Below are 21,574 nucleotides of genomic sequence, written 5' to 3' on the forward strand. Positions count from 1 at the left end.
TGCTCCTATGATGCTGCTTGGCCTGCTGTGTTCATCCAGCTCTGCACCTTGTTGTCTCGGACAAATCACATTACATTGGCAATGGGACATCTACTGACCTGAACCTAATAGCAACTTTGAAACGGATTTGAGCATTCATAGTGACTACAGTTATAAAAGAAAAGTTACAGCTGTGTTGCTTGAAACTGACATGCAGAATGGTATCCACTTCTAACTCAAAATAGTGTGCCTGCAAATTAATGAAGACAAGCAAGCTTTTGTTCACTTTCAGAAGCAGGGTTTTTTTACTGGTTGTAGCTGTCTGTTGATTTAAATCACAACACAAAACCTACTAGTAGAGGCTGAAATGACTTTTAAGAACTTTTTTAAATGAATTATCACAACGCAGACAAATGTAAAGTGCTGTAGTGCATGACATTTACACAATGCTGACCGATGTAAAGGTCAAGTTGCTTTCTCAGTATAGATCCCAATTCTGAATCACTGCAGTAAAATACATACGCATTATAACTCAGAATCTAACACTGACATTTTACACCTATTTACAGAATGTTCCTGGCTCCTGAAGAGGCTTCCCAAGTGACCACAACCTCTTCCTGGTGCCCTTTTTAAGGGCTCACAAAAGACAGTTTCTCCGGTGGCCCTCACAGTGGGGATTTGGAAGGTCCTGAAAAAATTTTGCATGTGTGTTGCACCAATGGTCTTCCAGAACCAGAAAAGAACCACATGAAAATGGTGTGGAGTCAGGAAGACAGAAGGAGAATAATATTCCTGAACAAAGAAACTCCATACAGTATTTTGTATGCGATTCCTGTCTCCATTTTTACATGATAATCTGTTTGGATAATTTGGAGATGACTGGAAATGGCAGTGAGCTATTGCCACATCCAGGTTCATGTTCATGTTCAGGTTCTGGTTGCTGTTGTGTAGGGTGAAGTCATTCATGCACCATTGCTGATAAAGTAGACTTTATGCCATGGATCCAGTTTTCAAATGCATGTCATTGGCAGGGTGCTCCCATTGATCATCTCCTCAAAGCCTCAGGCTGTCTGCGCACAGTTACCTAACTGTGTAGACACTCACCACCTCAGTAATCCTTAACTGCTTGGTAGCACTGAAGTCTTTTGCTTAAAAAAATCATAAAGTTGAAGCTTTCAGTCTCCCATTCATCAGGACTGGAATGTAAGAACACATCCTGAACGGTTCACATTACATATGCAGAGGGTTCTCGCATGGACATTTTGTGAAATGCTCTACCAGTTTAAAAAAAATGCCTATGTCAACCCCCCGCCCCCCAAAAGAAAAGCACAATAAATACGAGTGAACAGATGGAATGATGTCACTATTAGTACAAGCAGGGTGATCCACAATTGTGTTTTGCACAGGTGTGCTGAGAATCTTTTCAGGGTGTCAGCAGACATTCTCAATGTTGGAAAGGGAACACACTTCATGCAGCATGAGAAGAGGGTGCTGGGTTGGTGTAGGGACACAGCAGGAACTGATATCTGTCAATTTTAGATAACTGAAAAATGTCCGACCAAGCAGACAGACTCTGAATGGTCAGGGTGTTGCTATGGTCATACAGTAGATATTGGCAGTCTCCATAACCCTTTCTCCCATGAAAAAATTGTGGTTTAGGAAGAAATGTAGGCGACAGAGCAGTTTGACCCTGCTATCAGCAGAATCCTTATCTAGTAAGCAGCCTTAACTACCAGGGGATTTCAATGCAAGAGTCAGAGAGGAACATGGAGTGTGACCCTCCTGCCTCTGACATCATAATCTTGAAATATAAATAGAAACTGAGGCAATTTGAACTTTGCTGCTACCATGAGCTTGGTGTAACTAACACCTTATTTTGGAAGGGGCAACAAGGTGTTCTGGGGACCTTGAATTTCAGGGCATTGGAACTAGCTGGATCTGACTATCACCAGGCATGTCTGTCTGAACAGCATTCTTGAAACAAGCAGATGCCATAGTGCTGACTTTGATACAGCTCATTGTCCAGTGTCCACTAGGGTTAGGATACAACACTAGAAGTTTTTTTCATTCTTGGCACAAATACTGTCCTGATATCAGCATCAGGCACACTCCCTGCCCAGACGCCGACAGCAGTTCCTTGGCTTGATTAAACAGAGGGAGGCGATGGCCTCGTTCTTTTATCGCTGGACTATTAATCCAGAGACCCAGATAACATTCTGGGGACCGGGGTTCGAATCTTGCCACAGCAGATGGTGGAATTTGAATTCAATAAAATCTCTGGAATGAAGAATCTAATGATGACCGTGAAACCATCGCCGATTGTTGGAAAAACCCATCTGGTTCACTAATGTCCTATAGGAAAGGAAATTGCCATCCTTACCTGGTCTGGCCTACAGGTGAGTCCAGACCCACAGCAATGTGGTTGACTCTCAATTGCCCTCTGGGCAATTAGGGATGGGCAATAAATGCTGCCTAGCTAGCAACACCCTCATCCTGTAAATGAAAAAGAGAAAAAACAGATGATCTCTGGCATTCCCATACTGTGTGCAGAAGTGAAGTGAAACTTACTTGAAGGCCCCTCTATAACCCCATGCTGTCAACATGTAGGACCTCTCCAGTGCCACAACGATGCCACCTGAAGGCTGCAGGAACAGCACCTCATATTCCGCCTGGGAACCCTGCAGCCCAATGGTTTCAATGTGGACTTTAGAAGCTTCAAAATCTCCCCACCCCCCCGACCTCATCCTAAGACCAGCCCATTTTGTCCCTGCCTCCTTGACCTGTCCGTCTTTTCTCCCACCTATCTGCTTCTCCCACCTCACTGACCAACCCCCATCCCCACTTCCTACCTACTAGCCTCATCCCCGCCTCCTTGACCTGTCTGTCTTCCCGCCCCTCCCTCCTCACTGACCAACCCCCACCCCAACTCCCTACCTACACTCACTTGTACTGGCTTCTTACCCGCCTCCTTGACCTGTCCATCTTCTCTCCACCTATCTGCTCCTCTACCCACCTTCTCTCATTGCCTCCCCCTCTCTATTTATTTCAGAGCCCCCTTCCCCTCCCCCATTTCTGAAGAAAGGTCCAGACCCGAAACGTCAGCTTTCCTGCTTCTCTGATGCTGCCTGGCCTGCTGTATTTATCCAGCTCCACACCTTGTTATCTCAGACTCCAGCGTTGGCAGTTCCTACTATCTCTTAAAAAAAACACTAACTGATTGAAGGTTTACATCACTGTGATGGAATCTGTCATTGGAGCCAGTCAATCAAGAAGTTTATTTGTTTACAAACCTAATAGCCTCTTAAAGGGTACAATGTGTTTTTTAAAGACTGGGGTAGTATTTTTGCTTTGAGTAAGAACAACAGGGTCCCGTGTTTTAGTATATTTAACTTTGTGTAAATGAGCCATACAGTGAACCTAATGGATTGTTTTAAATTAATTTCTGGTATAATTCTTAGCACAGTAAAGATTATTTGGTAAATGTTGTCCAATATCAGAATTGCATCTAATGTTAGGCATGGTAGGTGACATTTGCAAGCAAGGATGGTTGAGAATGGTCAGCACATTGGCCACTGCAGACAGAAAAAGGGATGTTTAAATCATCTTATTGTAACTCTAACACCTCACAAGCTTTTCTACTGGTCACACTGCCAAATTTAAATCTCAGTGACTCTTTACTCTCTCTGCTGGCCATATTCTACTGCTCCCCCACTCCAATTCACGCATTTAAGACTGAATCCTCAGTGTCTCTTCTGCTTGCAGTCAGTTTTTTTTTCCACATATTCACTGAGTATTCCGTGCCTTGTGAACAAAACCAAATTCTCTGATTTGCCAGTGAGATGCATGCAATGGTTGAATTAAATTGATCCATCTGCTTCAGAATATTGTGGAGCAGAACATTGTAAATTTCCCCACAAAAAATGAGGTGATCCATTTATGCTTTTGAATTAATTTTCAGAAAAGTACAAGAATGCTTATTACCAAACGGCAGAAAAGGAGATTGCGCAAAATGCTGAGAAAATTGGGCAAATGCGCAAGGAGGTCCTGCAGGAGAGCATTAAATTCCAGAAAGCTGATCATGTGAGTGAAATTGCCACATAAATAGCCATAAATTTTATTAATGAAGTGTATTTCTGAAAAAAAAGGTCATGTTGAACTTATAGTGCACAAATGTGATTGATAGCCCAATGGAAGATCTCTCACTCGTCATGGCACTGCCATCAAAGACCCATTGTCTCACCCATTGTGACCTTCCTGCCATCTCTTTCTACATAGTATAGGCAAGAGCAGTAAATTTGTTGTCACTAACCACTGCAGCCAATCAGTGAATAGCGCTGTCAATTAAAAACATTACGTACTGTGCTCTCTCTTATGAGAAAACTCACCTCCAGTCAACCTGTGCTTCAGTACGGCAAGTCAGGAGCATCCCTAAATTGGATTTTCTCCACTGCACTGCTTGCTTTTTCATACTTGTCAATCTTCCACCTATTGGAATTATTCAACCACTGTAAGTGAGGGCAAAGCCATTAGCTTGTGAGCTGAGCCCTCAATGTTGCAGTGTGCCGTTGAAACTAGAAACAGTGTGGGTTTGTGCAGAGCAATAATGTTATTTCAGTGCTGTGATCTAGGAGACTGAGGAATGTTCAATAGGCTCTGTGGATTTCCTCACTTTTACTCAATAAAAAATTTCGAGGTCTGGTACAGTTTGATTAAGATTGAGGCAGTTTTAAGCATGTGTTTGCTCCTTCTCTCACACAATCTACTTTTCCTGCAGGTGGTCGAAAACATCATTAGTCGAGAATGTGAGGATCGAAAGGAATTGAAACTTTGCTTAGCAAAAGCAACCATTGAGGTATTAAAATAGGATCATTTGATTCCACACATCAGTGCCAATCTTACTCCGAGTAGATTCCTAATAGAGCATGGGCAAGCACTTCACTTAAACTTGGTGTACGGTCTTCTTATAGGCTTCAAATAGTTCTTATGACAGTTCCTGCTCACGCTGCACAATTGACATACCAGTGGATTTGTTGATAAACCAAAGACTCCACTCTCAAAATAAGTATTTAGGCAAGGGGAGTATTAAGAATAAGATATGATGGCTGTCCATATTCACTAATTCAGTCCATACCCTCATAGAATCATGCAGTAGAGGGAATGGCCACTCAACCCCTTGTGCCTGTGCCAGGCCTTTGAGAGAGCTATCTGAAGAGTCCCAATCCTTACACCCCTGACATATCTTTGAAAAAGTTTGCTTTTCAAGGATGTATCTAATTCTTCTGTCACTGATTGACTGAGGAACTTGTTCAGGACCTAGTCTCAACATTTCAGGAATTTCCAGCTATCACTATTATTCAACTTTGGGTTCATTTTGTTCTGACCATGTCTGGCGCATAAAACACACGGCACATGGTATAGTTAACGTGGCCAGGCTGATACATGCACTATAGCATAAACAATCTGTCCATATATGTGTTTCTCTATTTCCTGGTGGCTGTAGTATAATACCATCAAAGTGATTTGTATTCTTTTTGTTCTGGCCTCTACCAATAGGGTGTCGCTGAATGAGCCCTCCAAAGTATCTTCCCTCAGTCCATAGAACATAGAACATTACAGCGCAGTACAGGCCCTTCGGCCCTCGATGTTGCGCCGACCTGTGAAACCAATCTAAAGCCCATCTAACCTAAACTATTCCATTATCATCCATATGTTTATCCAATGACCATTTAAAATCCCTTAAAGTTGGCGAGTCTACTACTTTTGCAGGCAGGGCATTCCACACCCTTACTACTCTCTGAGTAAAGAACCTACCTCTGACATCTGTCCTATATCTATCACCCCTCAATTTAAAGCTATGTCCCCTCGTGCTAGCCACCACCATTCGAGGAAAAAGGCTCCCACTGTCAACCCTATCTAATCCTGTGATCATCTTGTATGTCTCTATTAAGTCACCTCTTAACCTTCTTCTCTCTAACGAAAACAGCCTCAAGTCCCTCAGCCTTTCTTCATAAGACTTGCCCTCCACACCAGGCAACATCCTGGTAAATCTCCTCTGCACCCTTTCCAATGCTTCCACATCCTTCCTATAATGCTGTGACCAGAACTGTACGCAATACTCCAAGTGCGGCCGCACCAGAGTTTTGTACAGCTGCAACATGACCTCATGGCTCCGAAACTCAATCCCTCTACAAATAAAACCTAACACACCGTACGCCTTCTTAACAACGCTATCAACCTGGGTGGCAACTTTCAGGGATCTATGCACATGGACACCGAGATCTCTCTGCTCATCCACACTACCAAGAATCTTACCATTAGCCCAGTACTCTGTATTCCTGTTACTCCTTCCAAAGTGAATCACCTCACACTTTTCCACGTTAAACTCCATTTGCCACCTCTCAGCCCAGCTCTGCAGCTTATCTATGTCCCTCTGTAACCTGCAACATCCTTCCGCACTATCCACAACTCCACCGACTTTGGTGTCATCCGCAAATTTACTAACCCATCCTTCTACGCCCTCATCCAGGTCATTTATAAAAATGACAAACAGCAGTGGCCCAAAACAGATCCTTGAGGTACGCCACTAGTAACTGAACTCCAGGATAAACATTTCCCATCAACCACCACCCTCTGTCTTCTTACAGCGAGCCAATTTCTGATCCAAACCGCTAAATCACCCTCAATCCCATGCCTCCGTATTTTCTGCAATAGCCTACCATGGGGAACGTTATCAAACGCTTTACTGAAATCCATATACACCACATCAACCGCTTTACCCTCATCCACTTGTTTGGTCACCTTCTCAAAGAACTCAATAAGGTTTGTGAGGCATGACCTACCCTTCACAAAACTGTGTTGACTATCCCTAATGAAATTATTCCTTTCCAGATGATTATAAATCCTATCTCTTATAATCCTTTCCAACACTTTACCCACAACCGAAGTAAGGCTCACTGGTCTATAATTACCAGGGTTGTCTCTACTCTCCTTCTTGAACAAGGGGACAACATTTGCTAGTCTCCAGTCTTCTGGCACTATTCCTGCAGACAATGACAACATAAAGATCAAAGCCAAAGGCTCTGCAATCTCCTCTCTAGCTTCGCAGAGAATCCTAGAATAAATCCCATCCAGCCCAGGGGACTTATCTATTTTCACACCTTCCAGAATTGCTAACACCTCCTCCTTATGAACCTCAATCCCGTCTAGTCTAATAGCCTGTATCTCAGTATTCATCTCGACAACATTGTCTTTTTCCTGTGTGAATACTGACGAAAAATATGCATTTAGCGCCTCTCCTATCTCTTCAGACTCCACGCACAACTTCCCACTACTGTCCTTGACTGGCCCTAATCTTACTCTCGTCATTCTTTTATTCCTGACATACCTATAGAAAGCTTTAGGGTTTTCCTTGATCTTACCTGCTAAAGACTTCTCATGTCCCCTCCTGGCTCTTCTTAGCTCTCTCTTTAGGTCCTTCCTGGCTAACTTGTAATTCTGAAGCGCCCTAACTGAGCCTTCACACCTCATCTCTACATAAACCTCCTTCTTCCTCTTGACAAGAGATTCAACTTCTTTAGTAAACCACGATTCCCTCGCTCGACCACTTCCTCCCTGCCTGACAGGTACATACTTCTCGAGGACACGCAGTAGCTGTTCCTTGAACAAGCTCCACATTTCAATTGTGCCCAGCCCCTGCAGTTTCCTTCTCCATCCTATGCATCCTAAGTCTTGCCTAATCGCCTCATAATTGCCTTTACCCCAGCTATAACTCTTGCCCTGCGGTATATACCTATCCCTTTTCATCGCTAAAGTAAACGTAACCGAATTGTGGTCACTATCACCAAAGTGCTCACCTACCTCCAAATCTAACACCTGGCCTGGTTCATTACCCAGTACCAAATCCAATGTGGCCTCGCCTCTTGTTGGCCTATCTACATACTGTGTCAGGAAACCCTCCTGCTGGACAAAAACTGACCCATCTAAAGTACTCGAACTATAGCGTTTCCAGTCAATATTTGGAAAGTTAAAGTCCCCCATAACAACTACCCTGTTACTTTCGCTCCTATCCAGAATCATCTTTGCGATCTTTTCCTCTACATCTCTGGAACTTTTCAGAGGCCTATAGAAAACTCCCAACAGGATGACCTCTCCTTTCCTATTTCTAACCTCAGCCCATACTACCTCAGTAGACGAGTTCTCATCAAACGTCCTTTCTGCCACCGTAATACTGTCCTTGACTAACAATGCCACACCTCCCCCTCTTTTACCACCTTCCCTGATCTTACTGAAACATCTAAACCCCGGAACCTGCAACAACCATTCCTGTCCCTGTTCTATCCATGTCTCCGAAATGGCCACAACATCAAAGTCCCAGGTACCAACCCATGCTGCAAGTTCACCCACCTTATTCCGGATGCTCCTGGCATTGAAGTAGACACACTTCAAACCACCTTCCTGCCTGCCGGTACACTCCTGCGACCTTGAAACCTTATTCATGACCTCACTACTCTCAACCTCCTGTACACTGGAGCTACAACTCAGGTTCCCATCCCCCTGCTGAATTAGTTTAAACCCTCCCGAAGAGCATTAGCAAATTTCCCCCTCAGGATATTGGTACCCCTCTGGTTTGTAGAGGTCCCACCTACCCCAGAATGAGCCCCAATTATCCAGGTATCTGAATCCCTCCCTCCTGCACCATCCCTGTAGCCACGTGTTCAACTGCTCACTCTCCCTATTCCTTGCCTCGCTAGCACGTGGCACAGGTAACAAACCAAAGATCACAGCTCTGTTTGTTCTAGGTCTAAGCTTCCACCTTAGTTCCTTGAATTTCTGCCTTACATCCCCATCCCTTTTCCTACCTATGTCGTTGGTGCCTGTGTGGACCACGACTTGGGGCTGCTCCCCCTCCCCCTTAAGGATCCCGAAAACATGATCCGAGAGATCACGGACCCCGGCACCTGTGAGGCAACACACCAACTGTGAGTCTCTCTCATTCCCACAGAGTCTCCTATCTGTCCCCCTAACTGTGGAGTCCCCAGTGACTAATGCCCTCCTCCTCTCCCCCCTTCCCTTCTGAGCAACAGGGACAGACTCTGTGCCAGAGACCTGTACCCCATGGCTTACCCCTGGTAAGTCGTCCCCCTCAACAGTATCCAAAACGGTATACTTGTTTTTGAGGGGAACGGCCACAGGGGATCCCTGCACTGTCTGCCTGTTCCCTTTCCGTCCCCTGACTGTAACCCATCTACTTTTCTCCTGTACCTGAGGTGTGACTACCTCCCTGTAACTCCTCTCAATTACCCCCTCAGCCTCCCGAATGATCCGAAGTTCATCCAGCTCCAGTTCCAGTTCCCTAACGCGGTTTCCAAGGAGCTGGAGTTGGGTGCACTTCCCGCAAATGAATTCAGTGGAGACATTAGTGGTGACCCTTACCTCCCACATTCTACAGGAGGAGCATGCAACTGCCCTAACATCCATTCCCACTGTTCTGAATTCCCAAACAGACTATTAAAAAAAAACTAATAGCCTTACCAAATCAGCACTCAGAACCATTTTTTTTGGTTAGAGGAGGAGGATGAGAGGGAGACACTACCTGGGTAGTGTTTCAGGTAAAGCAACCGCCCAAATATCTTACATCACTTACTCACTCCAAAAATGGAGTCATGCGAGGTAAGACTTTTATAATCGAAAAGCTTACCTTCCCAGGCTGCCCTCGCGCTTCCTCCCGGACTCCCGCCGCTGAAACAACTGAAAGGCCGCAGTCACGTGAGGTAATACTTTTATAAGTGATAAGTCCAGCTGTGATATTCTCCCTGATCAATAACACAGTTCTCCCACCTCTTTTCCATCCCACTCTATTATGCCTGAAATCCTGGAACATTAAGCTGCCACTCTTGTCCCTTGTCAACCAGGCCTCTGTAACAGCTACAACATCACAGTTATATAGAGTCATAGAGATGTACAGCATGGTAACAGATCCTTCGGTTCAACTCATCCATGCCAACCAGATATCCTAAATTAATCTAGACCCATTTGCCAGCATTTGGCCCATATCCCTCTAAACTCTTCCTATTTATATACCCATCCAGATGCCTTTTAAATGTTGTAATTGTACCAGCCTCCAACACTGCCTCTGGCAGCTCATTCCACATATGCGCCATCCTATGCATGAAAAAGGTGCCCTTTAGGTCCCTTCCAAATCGTTCCCCTCTTATTTTAAACCTGTGCCCTCTAGTTTTGAACTCCGCTCCCCTGAAGAAAGACCTTGACTATTCACCCTACATATGTCCTTCATGATTTTGTAAACCTCTATAAGATCACCCCTCAGCCTCTGACGCTCCAGGGAAAATACCCCCGGTCTATTCATCCTCTCCCTATAGCTCAAACCCTCCAACCCTGGCAAAATCCTTGTAAATATTTTCTGAACCCTTTCAAGTTTAATAACATCTTTCCTATGGCAGGAAGACCAGAATTGAACACAGTATTCCAAAAGAGGCCTAACCAATGCCCTGCACAACCATAACATGACCTCCCAACTCTTTCACTCAATGCACCGACCAATAAAGGCAAGCATACCAAACACCACCTTCACTATCCTGTCTATGTACGACTCTACTTCCATGGAACTATGCACATGTACTCCAAGGTCTCTCTGCTCAGCAACATTCCCCAGGATCTTACCATTAAGTATATAAGTCCTGTCGTGATTTGCCTTACCAAAATGCAGCACCTCACGTTTATCTAAATAAAACTCCATCTGTCACTCCTTGGCCTATCAGACCATCTGATCAAGGTTCTGTTGTACTCTGAGGTAATCTTCTTTGCTGGTTACCACACCACTAATTTTTGTGTCGTAGAATCATAGAGTCATACAGCACGGAAACTGATCCTTCAATCCAACCTGTCAATGCCAAACATAATCCCAAATTAAACTAGTCCCACCTGCCTGCCCCTGGCCCATATCCCGCCAAATCTTTCCTATTTATGTACCTATCCAAATGTCTTTTAAAATTGTAATTGTACCCACATCCACCACTTCCTCAGGAAGTTAATTCCACATGTGAACTACCCTCTCTAAAACATTTGCCCCTCATGTCTTTTTAAAATCTCTCTCCTGTCACCTTAAAAATAGGTCCTCTTGTCTTGAAATCCTCCATCCTAGGGAAAACTACCATTAACTTCATTTATACCTCTCATTATTTTATAAACTTCTATCAGGTCTCCTCTCAACCTCCTACACCTAGTGAAGAAATTCCCAGCCTATCCAGCCTTACTTTACAATTCAAACCTTCCATACCTGGTAACATCCTGGTAATTCTCTTCTCAACTCTGTCCAGCTTAATAATATCTTTCCAATAACTGGGTAACCAGAACTGGACACAGTATTCCAGAAGAGGCCTCAATGTCCTGTACAACCTCAACATGATTTCCCAACTCTTATACTGAAAGGACTGAGCAATGAAGGCAAGCGTGCCAAGTACCTTTTTAACCATCTGCAAACTTACTAAATGTATCTCCTATGTTCACATCTAAATCATTTATATAAATGACAAAAAGCAGTAAACCCAGCACCGATCCTTGTGGCACACCACTGGTAACAGGCCTCTAGTCTGAAAAGCAACGCTCCACTGCTACCCTCTGTCTCCTACCTTCAAGGCAATTCTGTGTCCAAATGGCTAGTTGTCCCTGTATTGCATGTGATCTAACCTTGCTAACCAGTCTATCATTCGGAACCTTGTCGAACGCCTTACTGAAGTCCATATAAATCATGTCCACCTTCATCAGTCCTCTTCATTACTTCTTCAGAAACTCAATTTAATTAGTAAGACACAATTTCCCACACATAAAGCCATGGTGACTATCCCTTATCAGTCCTTGCCTTTCCAAGTACATGTAAATCCTATGCCTCAGGATTCTTGCTAACCACTTGCCCATCACTGATGTCAGGCTCACCAATCTATAGTTCCCTGGCTTTTCCTTACCACCTTTTTTAAATAGTGGCACCACGTTAGTCAACCTCCAGTGTTCCGGCACCTCACCCGTGGCTATCGATGACACAAATATCTCAGCAAGGGGCTCAGCAATCACTTCCCTAGCTTCCCACAAAGTTGTAGGGTACACCTCATCACGTCCAGAGGATTTATCCACCTCCTCTGTAATATGGACACTTTTCAAGATGTTGCTATTTATTTCCCCACGTTCTCTATCTTCCATATCCTTCTCCACAGTAAACACTGATGAAAAATACTCTTAGTATCTCCCCCAACTCCTGCTGTTTCCTACATAGGTGGCCTTGCTGATCTTTAAGGCGGCCCATTCTCTCCCATTATTCTGTAATACATTTGTAGAATCTCTTTGGATTGTCCTTAATCTTATTTGTTAAAAAAAGTATGAATCCAAGCTCTAAGTTCATTTGTCATACTCCTAACATTAAAACAAATATACTTCGGACGGTGAATTTACTCAACTGTAATGTGACCACCTGGAAAGCAGAAGAGGAATTACGACGGTGGCATGCAGTTATTCAGGCTGTAATCATCAAGACAACTGATTATGGATTTGGAAAATACCACATTTTTGCAATTGATATCAAAATATTCCACTTTGGTATCAAATTATAATGGGAGTCTGGCCACAAAGATATGTGAGGAATACTCCAATTTCAAATTGATGTCAAGACAGGTTCCATTTAGATCTTCAGTGATTTGGTGAACTATGGCTTTCAAGCTGTCCAATTTGAAGAAACGTCCATTCTTCTGGATGTGTGGGGTTCAGCAGGAGGAAAGAGTTAAAAGAAACTTAATTGTATCAGGGTTAAAGTTTCTAGCAGTTACTTACAGGTCATTTTTAAGTACCTGCCCCGATAGGATAAACAAACCCTTTATAGAAAACAGACACGTGTTGTTAAAGAGTTACAATATGAACATCCTGTAAAAAAGAAACCTCTATTGATTATATCAAGGATCTGATAACTGTAGTACTTTGTATCTGGTACAGTCTGATACAAAAAGAAGCCACATCTACTGAATGTAAGAAGAGAGAGAGAAAAGAGAAAGTTCCAGCTTGAGCTTAAGCCCAGAACCATGTAACAAGCTGTCTGAATAAAGACAACTGAAGGCCATTTTACTGTCTCTCTGTCTCTCACTCCAGTTCATGGTACAAGAAGCCTCAACAGGATGTTTGTGCAATCTTTCAAGCATCAAGTGCTAAATGTAAGCATGGGGTTAGCCTGATGAAATCGAATGTGTAAATCTAGGAACAGATTAGAAATAGATCATATTGACAACTTGATGCAAATTAAGTTTTGCATTTCATCTAGACAAAATATCAAATGCAGTATACACTTTTTGGATGGAAATAAAGATAGGTGCAAAAAGTGGCCAACAAAGGAGAGAATAAATTACACGTGTCCTCTGGTAACAACATCTACATTATATTCATATTGCTGCCACTAAACAGGCCCCCAGACTGCTGAGCCGAGCAAACAAGTTTGTTATTTTAGCAGATAGAATACCTGTAACTGTAAAAATAATATAAATGCACAGTTTCAATAGGTAATAAACATTAAAAAATTGCAATATGACTTCTCTCAATGGATGCACTGAGCTGCTCAACTACTCCAGATTCACACAGGTCACAGAAAAATTAGAGGGAACACTGGGTCAGGCTGGTCTGAAATTGGAGTTTTGTTCTCCTTTTTGGGATGAGGGCAAGGTGAGCATTTGTTGCCTATTTCTAATTGCCCTCGAGTAGGTGATAGTGCGCACATTTCCAAATCCGATCAACTTGCCACTTTTTATAGGAAGGCTCAATTTGTCATCCTGTATATTCCCCAGCTACAACTTTTCTCCTGTTTTCCCCAGGGAATCACAGTAACATCCATCAAGAGTCAAAATAAATTGACCAGAAAAGGCTCCATGAGTGACAGCTCTGACAGCACTCAATGATTTCTCTGACAAAGTCAGTCTGTCATGCGTGTTGAAGGCAGGAGGGAGTTGCAGTGCAGGGCTGATTAGATGAGGAATGCTACATGCTGTTATTAACTCAACCTGCAACAGCTCCCTCTCCTGGTGCTTTCCTCAACCCTCAATCAGCTCACAACTTACCTTCCATATTTGCATTATGTTGTCTGTCTAGTGTCAGGGCAGCTTGAAATATTTCAATAGATAAGTTCTCCATCCTTATGGAATTAAGGAAATCCCGAGGCAGCTGGATGCCCACAATGAGGCTACAGTGAATCAGCATGCTGAATTACAGAACATTGAGAAGATTTAATACTGTTTGTGAGTCAGAGTCCAACAACTTTTGTAATGATACAGATAACACCTAAATATTCCTGAGTTGCTGAACCTTTATTGTTTTGACAAGAAATATATTTGCTATCATCATCATATAGTAACTTGAAGTTGTCCAGTAAGTTGAAGTTTTTGTGACTATTATTTCATTCGTGGTTTGCACCACTGAGTGACATGCATGTAAATGAAGCTGAGTATTTGAAATGGAACAAATTTGCTGTCATATTGTGCAAAGGCAAAGCTGACAGAAAGTCTGTCACCTATGACTTTGTTACTGCAGGTGATTACGTCAAACATGGATAATTCCAGAGACATCTGTAAAGCTCCTTCTAACGTTTTGACTAACCAACTCTACTACAATAGAAACCACAGAGGAAGTAGTGTCATACTGCTGATCAGTACAGTCCTTTACAATGGGGAAGAATTGAGTGTTCCAACTTGTTTTGAGTAATGGATTGAGACAGAACTTTGCTGATATCAAAGACAGCTGAGGTGATTTAATTCATTGGATCATATTTCAGAATTGGCCTGAGGGATCGTGGACCACTTCGGTTAAAATTGCCTGCAAATTCTGGCCCTGACAAAGAAAATACAACACAGGAACAGGTCCATTGGCTCTCCACACCTGTATCAATACCTTTTGCCCTTCCATACGAAAACTCTCTTCATTTACAGGATCCATATCCCTCTATTCCTTTCCTATTTATGTATTTGTCCAGGTGCATTTTGAATGCTGCTATTGTGTCTGCTTCCACCACCATCTCTGGCAGCACGTTCCAGGCACTCACCACCGTTTGTGTTGAAAACTTACCTCACACAGCATCTCTTCCCCCCGCACCCCACACCTTAAACCTGTGTCCGCTAATAATTGAACCCTCCACCCTGGGAAAAAGACTCATACTTTCCACTCTATCCATGCAATTCACAATCTTATAAATTTCTATCAGGTCACCCCTCAACGTTCTGCATTCCAGTGAAAACAAACCCAGTTTATCCAACCTTTCTTCATAGCTAAATTCCTCCATACCAGGCAACGTTCTGGTAAAACTTTTCTGTACTCCCTCCAAAACATCCACATCCTTCTGGTAGTGTGGTGACCAGAACTGTACACAATATTCCAAGTGTGGCTTAACTAAAGTTCTATAAAGCTGCAGCATAACTTGGCTATTCTTATATTCAATGCCCCTTGCAATGAAGGCAATCATGCCATAGGCCTTTTTTTACCATCTTATCTGCCTACGCTGCCACCTTCAGTAATCTGTGGACCTGCACACCCAGATCCCTCTGCATATCAGTACTCCAAAGGATTCTGCCATTCACTATAATTTCCACCTGAACCTAATCTTCCAAAATACATCACCTCACATTTGTCCAGATTATACTCCATCTGCCATTTTTCTGTCCATGCTTACAACTGATCTATATCCTGCTGTATCCTCTGACAATTCTCCTCACTGTCCGCAACTCCACCAATCTTTGTATCAGGTGCAAACATACTAATTAGACTAGTCACATTTTCCTCCAAATCATTTCTGTTGACCACAAACAGCAGAGGTCCCAGCACTGATCCTTGTGAAACACCACTAGTCACAACCCTCCATTCCAGAAAGCATCCTTGCACTGCTACCCTCTGTCTCCTGTGACTCATCCAGTTCTCTATCCATCTTGTTAGTTCTATAAAGCTGCAGCATAACTTGGCTATTCTTATATTCAATGCCCCTTGCAATGAAGGCAATCATGCCATAGGCCTTTTTTTACCATCTTATCTGCCTTGTGATTTCACCTTTTGTACCAGTCTGCCATAAGGGGCCTCATCAAAGGCTTTACTGACGTCCATGTAGACAGCATCAACTGCTTTTCCCTCGTCCATCATCTTCACCACCTCCTCAAAAAACTAGATCATGTTAGTGAGGCATGACCTGCCCCTCTCAAAACCATGCTGTCTATCGCTAATAAGTCCATTTGCTTCTAAATGCATACAGATCTTGTCACTGAGAATCTTTTCCAATAATTTTCCTACCACCAACGTGAGACTCTCAGGCCTGTAATTTCCAGTGTTATCCCTGTCACCTTTCTTAAACAGTGAGCCAACATTGGCTATTCTCCAGTCCTCCTGGACCTCACCTGTGGCCAAAGAGGATACAAAGATGTCCCTATCAATGCTCCAGCAATTTGTTCTCTTGTCTTCCTCAATATTCCGGGATATATCCCATCAGGACCCAGGGACGTATCTACCTTAATACTTTTTAAAACGCACAACACCTTTCTCTTTTTAATAACTTGACTTTTAACTTGGCCTAGAGTTTGATACTCCCTTCTCTGAGATCATCCTCCATCAATTCCTTCTCTTTAGTGAATACTGACACAAAGTGTTTGTTTACTCACCTACCGCTTCTGGCTCCACACGTAGATTTCCTCCTTTGTCTTTGAGTGGTACAACTCTTTCCCTGGCTACCCTTTTGCTTTTTAGGTATGTATAAAAAGCTTTGGGATTCTTCTTAATATTGTTTGCTAATGACTTTTCATACCCCTTTTTTTGGCCCTTCTGATTCCATATTCTTTCCTTCTTCTATACTTCAAAGTGTTTGTCAGGTCCCATCCCCCTAGATCTTACATATCTTCCCTTTTTTTTTGACCAAGATCATAACATCTTTTGTCATCCAAGATTCACATAACTTGCCATATCTATCCTTCATTCTCGCAGGGACCTGCCACTCCTGAACTCTTGTCAACTGGCGTTTGAAATATTCCCACATGTCCGATTGTGGGTTTACGCTCAAACAGCTGTCTCCAATCAACACTCTCCAGTTCCTGTCTAATATTGTTGTAGTTCGCCTTCCCCTAGTTTAACAGCTTCACCCTAGGACTGCTGTTATCCCTATCCATGAGTATCTTAAAACTCATGGTATTATGGTCACTACTCCCAAAATGCTCCCCCACTGAAACTTCACTCATCTGGTCGGGCTCATTTCCCAAAATCAGGTCCAGTATAACCCCTTCCCTGGCTGAACTGTTTACATATTGTGTCAAGAAACCCTCCTGAATGGTCCTTATAAATTCTGCTCCATCCAAGCCCCTATCACAAAGTGAGTCCCAGTCAATTTTGTGGGGGGACGTTAAAATCACCCAGGCCAACAACCCTGCTGTTTTTACATCTTTCCGAAGTCTCTCTACATGTTCTCTCCTACATCTCCTGCTGGCTGTTGGGAGGCCTGTAGTATACCCTGAGCATTGTGATTTCACCTTTCCTATTCCTCAGTTCTACCCATATTACCTTGCTTCATGAGTCCTCTGATGTATCCTCCCTCAGTTTCACTCTGAGATACTCCTTTACCAGTAATGCAACTCCCCCACTCCTTTTATATCCATTTCAATTACACCTGAAACATCTAAATCCTGGTATTTTCAGCTGCCAGTCCTGTCCCTCTTTCAGTCGTCTCCATGATCGCAATAATGTCATAGTTTCAAGTACTAACAAAGCTCTGAGTTCATCTACCTTGCGTTTTTATACTTCTCACACTGAAATACATGCATTTCAGACCATCTCCCCTACTCTTTTCAGCAGCATTTCCCTGCCTGTTTTTGTTCTTAATCATGTTTACCTCGGTATCTGCCTCTCCCTCAATTTCTGCATCTACTGCCCTACTCCTCTGGTTCCTGTTCCCATTCCTCTGCCACAGTAGTTTAAACCCTCCCCAACCACTCTACTATGTCCGCCGGCCTCAGTCCAGATCCTGCCCAGGTATAATCCGTCCAGGAGCAAAAACAAAGTTGCTGGAAAAGCTCAGCTGGTCTGGCAGCATCTGTGGAGGAGAAAACAGAGTTAACATTTCGGGTCCGGTGACCCTTCCTCAGAGGCTTTGAAGTGCTGAGTAGTGCTGAGCACAATCAATTAAATGAAACGGCCACATGGTTGTATAACTGGCAAGGATGGCGGGTGGGATGGTCGCAGGGTGATGATGCTGAGGTTTATTTAACTTTTAACTCTTTTAAAGTTGGCACCATATCAATTCCTGGACCTCTAACTCACTATTCCATCACTGCTGCATTTTTGATCTTCTAGGGTTCCAAAGAGTTGCTGAGTAAACATCTTTATGATGCAGTGAACCACTACAATCTGAACTGCTATGAGGTTAAGAAACGTCAGAAGATTTTGATGGACCTTATGCAAACCTTGAGATCAGTTAAAAAGGAGACACAATTTGATGCAGGAGAGCACAATGATCTTCAGGTATGCTTCCCTTTATATTTTTAAAGTTGCTCCCTTCATCTCCCTTGTCTGTATCACGATATCAAAAGGTGCAAATTAACATCAACTGGAAAAACTGGTTGTCGAGAACAGAGTGATGTATGTTAAGTGCAGAGGGATGTATATTTACGGAGTGATGTATGTTTACGGAGTGATGTATGTTTATAGTGAATGTTAGGTACAGAGGCATATATATTAGGAATAGAGATGTATCTTTACAAAGTGAATAATGTTAGGTACAGCGTGGTATATGTGTCAGACAATTGCTAACACTAATGTAATACTGAAGAATTATTCTGGAATTGAACACTAATTTCAAGGATACTATTGTAATCTAAAATTATCACAGTTTTAAAAAACAATGTTTACTGGTACCATCAATCTGAACAATCTAATGTGCAAGCACAATATTAAGCTAATTTTCAAAAAGTGAAATAAAAATCCTACTCAGTTTAAAGTTGTATTTTTCTTACATGATATACTTCATTTTTTTCAATTTATAGCTTTTCTTTTAGGTAATTCTCAATCTTTGATTAAATATTTATGAGAGATCATCATAGAATCCCCACAGTGTGTAAACAGGCCCTTTGGCCCAACAAGTCCACACCAACCCTCCGAAGAGCATGCCACCCAGACCCATCCCCCTACCCTTTCCCTGTAACCCTGCATTTCCCATGGCTAACACACCTAATCTACACATCCCTGAACATTAGGGGCAATCTAGCATGGCCAATCCACCAAGCCTGCACATCTTTGGACTGTGGAAGGAAACCAGAGCACCCAGCGGAAGTGGAGAAATGTGCAAACTCAACATAGACAGTCGACAAGGTTGGAAATGAACCTGGGTCCCTGGTGCTGTGAGGCAGCAGTGATAACCATTGAGCCACTGTGCCACCCACTGCTGCTGTTTTGCATGCATTCTCACCCACTTGGACAAAAGCTTTCTTTTATAAAAATATCAAGTATCAGTCCAAAGATGTGCAGGTTAGGTGGATTGCCCATGGTAAATTGCCCATAGTGTCCAGGAATGTGCAGGCTAGATGGATTAGCTACGGGAAGTGCAAGATTATAGGGATAGGGTTGGGGGGGTGGTGGTGTGGGTCTGAGTGGGATGCTGTTCGGAGGGGAAGTGTGGACTTGATGGGCTGAATGGCCTGCTTCTACACTGTAGGGATTCTATGATCAGGAATGATAAAACCAAGAGGCTGTTCACTGTCTGACTAGGGTAAGTATGGTGTACTTGAGGATGAAGAGGATGGTGACTTATGGTGTAGTGATTGTAATGGGGTCAACCAGGTGAATCTCATAAATGTGAGTTCCATGATTAGGGCTGTTAACCTGGTCCAATCAGGGAGCCCTAGCTGACTAATAGGAACAGGCTGTCAGACATCCTGTACGCTCTGAGAGCTGGCTCTGAGGGAGCTGGATCAGTGTCCACATGTAAATAAAGGGTGATTTGGTGACAGGATACCGACCTCTGGGGAGCTATTTCATATGGCAGGAGGGTCAGCTATTTTGGAGGTGGAAATGATGTGATGAAACTATGAGGAAAATGCCCAAGTAGGGTGAACAAGTTCTAATTCTTGGAAGATGATAAGATGACAAGTGAATAAACAAGTAGAGGAGGAGGTATGTGTAAGAAGGGAGGGAGTCAAGAAAGGGGGATTGTGGAGTTGCAGGTGGCAGGGATGGGGTATCGGTAGAACCTGAGAGCATATTTTCAATTGTGGACAGAAGGCAAGAGAACCTGATGGCAGGTTTAAGGATTGAGAGAGGAGAAGACCATTGAGAGTTCTGAAGGAGAGAATAACAATCTGAATGTCAATTGTCAGGAAGTCAGTGGAGTTTATTGATGATAGTGACCTGATTGATATGATTGTGGGAGAGGACATTTGTTGTTTATGGGAAATGAATTAGAGAGACTAGCCAAGAGGCCTTTACAGGATGCCAACCGTAGTTCATAAAATTATGATTTAGGGAGCAGTAGAGGTCTGGACTGTAAGTGCTCAATGTTTTCGATGTGAAAGGAAGCAGTTTTGATGACACAATGGCTGAGAAATGGTTGAGTAACATGTCAAGGTTGTGTACCCCTGTAGTGAAAAAGAGACAGCAGCATGGGAGAGATGAAATAAGGGTTCATAGGGGCTTGTGGGCAGTGAATGGCTTTGCTCCTGCTGGCATTGAAGTGATTCAGGTAAGGAATGTTGGAGAGACTTCAATAAATAACCTGTGGGTTAATAGAGGAGGTGAGATTGATCTGCGGTTCAACAGGGACTTCGTGAAAAATCCCTTCAACCTTCTGGATGACATCACCTTCTTCTCGGATGTAAATGCTAAAGGTGAAGTATTCAAGACTGGAACCTCGGGGTTTAGCAGAGGCCATGAAGCTTTGTAAGTGATTATTAGTGTGGTACCAGAAGACACCAGTGGACAAGAGGCACAAGGAGATGAAATGATTGATTAGAATCATAGAGTTAAACAGCATAGAAGGTCCTTTGATGCACCATGTCTGTGCTGACCAGCAAACACCAAACTATACTAATCCCATTTATCTGTTCTTAGTCCATAGCCTACTATGACCTGGCATTTTAAGTGCTCATCCAGATACTTCATAAATGTTGCAAGAGTATCTGCCTCCATCACCGTCTCAGGCAGCATGTTCCTTAACTGTACCATTCTCTGGGTTAAAAGATTTTTTCCTGTGTCTACTCTAATCCACCTCCTCACCTTAAACTTATTCCCTCTGTCTCAGACATGTCTGCCATGGGCAAAAGATTCTCACCATCTACCCTGTCTATGCCCCTCATCATTTTGTATACTTAAATCAGATCTCCTTTCAGCTTTGCCTGCTCCAAGGAAAACAAATCCGGCCTATCCAGTATATCTTCATGACTAAGACTTTCAAACACAGGCAAAATCCTGGTGAATCTCCTCTGCACCCTCTCCAGTGCAATCACATCCTTCTGGTAATGTGGTGACCACAACTACACTCAGTATTCCAGCTGTGGTTGAACCAATGTGTTGTAAAGTTGTAACAAGACTTCCTTGGTCC

General features: G+C 43.1%; 1 protein-coding gene across 1 annotated transcript in view; it reads left to right on the top strand.

The window, feature by feature from the left end:
- Positions 1-3,522: 3,522 nt before the first annotated feature.
- The window catches only part of LOC109916781 (coiled-coil domain-containing protein 183), a 69,544-nt gene continuing 51,492 nt past the window's right edge, over positions 3,523-21,574 (top strand). Inside the window, exons 1-4 of the mRNA XM_048613337.1 lie at positions 3,523-3,535; positions 3,938-4,059; positions 4,754-4,831; positions 18,337-18,504. Coding sequence (XP_048469294.1) covers positions 3,523-3,535; positions 3,938-4,059; positions 4,754-4,831; positions 18,337-18,504 — 381 coding nt within the window. The remainder of the gene's footprint in view (positions 3,536-3,937; positions 4,060-4,753; positions 4,832-18,336; positions 18,505-21,574) is intronic.

The sequence above is a fragment of the Rhincodon typus genome, chromosome 28, assembly GCF_021869965.1.
Source record: "Rhincodon typus isolate 14 chromosome 28, sRhiTyp1.1, whole genome shotgun sequence".
In the NCBI taxonomy this organism is placed as follows: Eukaryota; Metazoa; Chordata; class Chondrichthyes; order Orectolobiformes; family Rhincodontidae; genus Rhincodon; species Rhincodon typus.